At 44.8% G+C, this 3,978-nt stretch overlaps 2 protein-coding genes across 2 annotated transcripts in view; one reads left to right on the forward strand and one right to left on the reverse strand.

The window, feature by feature from the left end:
• LOC123128438 (dnaJ homolog subfamily B member 3) overlaps window positions 1–357 on the forward strand; it is a 2,650-nt gene extending 2,293 nt beyond the window's left edge. Inside the window, exon 5 of the mRNA XM_044548436.1 lies at window positions 28–357. Coding sequence (XP_044404371.1) covers window positions 28–99 — 72 coding nt within the window. The 3' untranslated portion in view covers window positions 100–357. The remainder of the gene's footprint in view (window positions 1–27) is intronic.
• Window positions 358–1,342: 985 nt separating this feature from the next.
• LOC123128437 (protein CURVATURE THYLAKOID 1A, chloroplastic) lies at window positions 1,343–3,278 on the reverse strand. The gene is made up of 4 exons (XM_044548435.1): window positions 2,635–3,278; window positions 1,848–1,952; window positions 1,685–1,756; window positions 1,343–1,600 (listed from the first exon to the last, which is right to left on the reverse strand). Exons 1-4 carry the CDS (start codon window positions 2,956–2,958, stop codon window positions 1,544–1,546), a joined length of 558 nt encoding a protein of 185 aa, XP_044404370.1. The 5' UTR covers window positions 2,959–3,278; the 3' UTR covers window positions 1,343–1,543.
• Between the last annotated feature and the right edge of the window lie 700 nt (window positions 3,279–3,978).

Here is a 3,978-nt window from a genome sequence, read left to right on the forward strand (position 1 = left end):
CTTGTGACATTTTTTTTTTACTTTCAGGATTACCTGAACCGACACAAGGGTTTAATACTTACATGCAATGGCCTTGGTGTAAGGTACTCGGTGTGGTGAGCTTTTTCAGGGGTACAAGGGTCTGCGTCTATGTGCTTTCGTGGCTGATGTGTGTAGTTGTAAAATCCCACCTACTTCACAAAGTTTAGCACAGTACTACCATCTGGTGGGGGCTTAGCGTTTCATCCTACGACAGACATGATTTATATTTGTTGATTGTCTGTTGTAGGTTGCAGGAGGCATAGATGCCCTATGTTGCACATTTGCTCCTGAAACACTGTTCCCATCCTATGAAATGAAAGCATCTGTGTTCATGAATGCCTTGCCATTTTACTCATAGCATTGAGTGTGGTTGGATGTCAGAAAATGCTTACTGTTTACCGCTGTGTTCTTTACTCCCCAAATTTCTTCCCTTACAAGGGAAAAATAGATATGGTTATAGTCCTGGCATTGTATTTTCCTTTTCACTTACTCCCTCTGTAAACAAATATAAGACGTTTTAGGTCACTAGTGAACTAAAACGTCTTTATTTGTTTATGGAGTGAGTATCTTATAGGAGTGATAATTGGTCACCAAGTAACTTATCTTTTACTTGGAGAAATGCTCAGTGAAATGAATCAGTTTTCTCTTACCTTATACTCCCTCCGTTCCCAAATGTAAGTCTTTTTAGAGATTTCAATAAGTGACTACATATGGAGCAAAATAAATGAATCTACACTCTAAAGTATGTCTACATACATTCGTATGTTGTAGTCCATTTGAAATGTCTAAAAAGTCTTATATTTAGGAACGGAGGGAGTAGTACATTGGTGCTTATTATTCTGAAGCTCGAGTGCTTGATTGGGCACCAATGCTCAAGAAGTGGTTATATTATTATTATTTTTGCGGCAAAGAAGTGGTTATATTTAACCTGTACTGTTGTACATAAGCACATCTTAAGAGTATGAATGCATGTGATAAATTATTTAAGCACCAACGATGAGAGGGCTCACATTGGAGCAGATAAAATTTACAAGGTGGTTGATCATGTGGCTATATTCTCGCACACATCTAGACACGTAGTGTACAGGCCCTCCAGCCCCAGAAATCATGAGGCCCTCAAACTTTGTCGCCCTGCCTCATTTTCAGCTCAGAACTTTGCCAACAAATTTGGAGGGTTTAACATTGTAGATGGTTCTGAGTGACTGTAAATCTTGCCAACAAGACTTAGGAGAAACGGGTGAAAAGGTTGCTGTGCTGAAGCAAATAATCCATCCGACATTTTAACATTTTGGCGCTTCTAGTCAGGATCATGAACGCTGGGTGAGCAAACACAATTGGGAGTTTCGAGCAAGCACACTAGTAAAACTCAGATCTCTCATTACAGTTGATTGATGAGAGGAAACAGCTTACAACACAACTTGTTTCTTTCTTTCAGCAATAGTTGAAAAAAGAAGACGGCCTAAAATAATAAGCTGGCTGTGAAGCCTAAACGTATGCTAAAGCATCATCACTCTTCCCCTGCTCAAATGATATTGTTTTTCAGATCTTCAAATTTCGCAAACAGTTCGTCTCTGCTTTCCTGCGCATAGTGAAAGCCGATCATTAAGCGCGCGCACCAGGCATGACTGACACTGGTTCTGTAATGATATAATTGGAAACATACCTTAAAGAGGAGGTACCGTGTGATGAACCAGACTGAGTAGCCAGTTCCTACGATTTCCAGCACATTTGGAAGCTGCAACAGGTAATTCGCATGGTTTATCATACGTGGAGCAGTAAGTTTTTGAGTACACACAGATCTATCCAGCGATGGCATAACCACGTACCAGGGGAACAGAATCAATTGCAGAAATGATTTTAGATAGGATCAACAGAGCAATCAAAGCACCGCCTCCGAGGATGACAGTAGTGGGTGTCACTTGGATGTCCAACTGAAATGAGCAGGCCCAAAGTAAGTGTGACTGTGTGAGCAACAAATAGCAATCAACTGGTTCCAAGACTGCAGAATGTATTCAGGAACATACAAAGGTACATAATATCTTTATCAAGTTCAATCTGGAAAGTAGAAAACTGAGGTTAATGTATTTCAGCAACAGAATATAAGTTATTTTGCGTGGCGTCTGATTAGTACAGTGCAACTTCATAACAGTTTGTGCAAATGGAGCTCTAGATCTCGGCATATCTTGCATTAGATCCTAGCCACCCAGCTTAGCGATTCTCAAATCACATTTGCATGTTGGCGGCATAGCCATTTTCGCACAGCCATGTTGTACTTTTGTGTGCTCCTGAATACTAGATTGCAATCCAAGGGAGGCGTCTAATTGCAGTTGTTAATATGGCGGTCGATATTGAATTCTGTCCATGTTTCCAAACGTAGGAGTGGCCCTGAAGCTTGCATATCCTCTACTCTCTCTTTTTTTTTTGCGGGATATCCTCTACTCTCTAATAAATACTCCCTCCGTCCCGAAATACTTGTCATTGAAATTGATGTATCTAGATGTATTTTAGTTCTAGATACATCAATTTTCATTCATTTTGATGACAAGTAATTCCGGACGGAGGGAGTACTAATAAACAGATATATAGAAGCAAAGCAGCAAAGGAGGAGTAAACCTTGCCGAGTAGGTCGTCCACGCCGCCATCCGCCTCGGGCGACGACACCGGCGCATCTTCCATCGTCACCTCCACAAATCCACCGGAGACCTCCCCGTCCGGCGCGTCGGGCTTGTCCGTGACGACGGTAGTGGTGGCGGACCCCGACGCCGACGCGGGCTCCTCGGACGGCACCGGGTCAGGCCTGGTCGGCGCGGCGGAGCGGCAGCGCCAGCCTCGTCGGGCCGGGGCGCGGAAGGTCACGGAGGCAGGGAGCGGCCGGCGGTGGACGCGGGCCGAGGATAAGGGAGCGGAGGCCGCGGTTGTGGAGACGAGGACCTCCATGCTTTCCTCTCTCTCTCTCACTCAACACTGCTTTTTTCTTTTTCTTTTCTGTGGAGGGCGACCAGCTGGTTTCTGGGGTTTGAGGTTTCGGCGAGCTCCCGGGGAGGATGAGGGGTGGTGGGCTGGCTGCCTCGCTGACGCACAGCCGTGTGCTCCACGGTCCACACTGAGAGTGTGTAGTGCAGTGCCGGTGCTGGTTTGTCTTTGCCGCTGGAAACACAGCAGGCGCCGCTTTCCTCGGCCCCGCGCCCGTGCTTCTCGTTGCGCTCTTTGGCTTTGGCCGGACCCCCGGCTCTCCTTTTCTCCGTCTTTGCTTTTGGAAATTAATGATGTTGGTTTTGGGATCTGTATAAATCAGCGTACGGTTCGATTGGCCTCTCGAATATGCTGGAATTCATTCATTCATTCATTGTGCTAGAATACAATGGCGTGAATAGTGGTTGTGGTGGTAGTACAGGTGGAGCGTCATGGTTCCTCTGTTTTGAAAATGACTTGTCTGGCTTTACCAGAATTCGTAGAAACCAGATACACAACAACCATACAATGCAAAATGAACATTTCGATCTGAATTTAATTGAGGCGACCTCCTCTATACAATGCAAAATGGACACTGTATGTAGGCTGCGTCGTTTAATTGGAACCGGAGGGAGTAGCTTTTTCTTTATGTAATATCTTGTGTACTTGCGCCGACGCATGTACCTCGTCGGGCAGTATGAAATTCATGTCATTGGCGGGCCTGACTGCCAACATTAACAGAAAAATTCATGTCCCTTGGGGCGACTCTTGGAGATCCATAAATACGGGCGATCGTCACACATGCAGGCTACCAAACAATATGTACAACATTGTTTTTGGCCTGTATTTACTCGCCCAACTAAGTCATAGACGCAGAGACTCCAAAATACAACCTATCAAACACGCCCTTAGGCCATGTTTGGTTCAGAAGTCCTAGGACTTTTTTTAGTCCCAACTTATAAGTCTCAAATCCCTAAAAAGTCCCTACCTGTTTGATTCCTGAGA

The sequence above is a fragment of the Triticum aestivum genome, chromosome 6A (genome assembly GCF_018294505.1).
Source record: "Triticum aestivum cultivar Chinese Spring chromosome 6A, IWGSC CS RefSeq v2.1, whole genome shotgun sequence".
NCBI lineage: Eukaryota > Viridiplantae > Streptophyta > Magnoliopsida > Poales > Poaceae > Triticum > Triticum aestivum.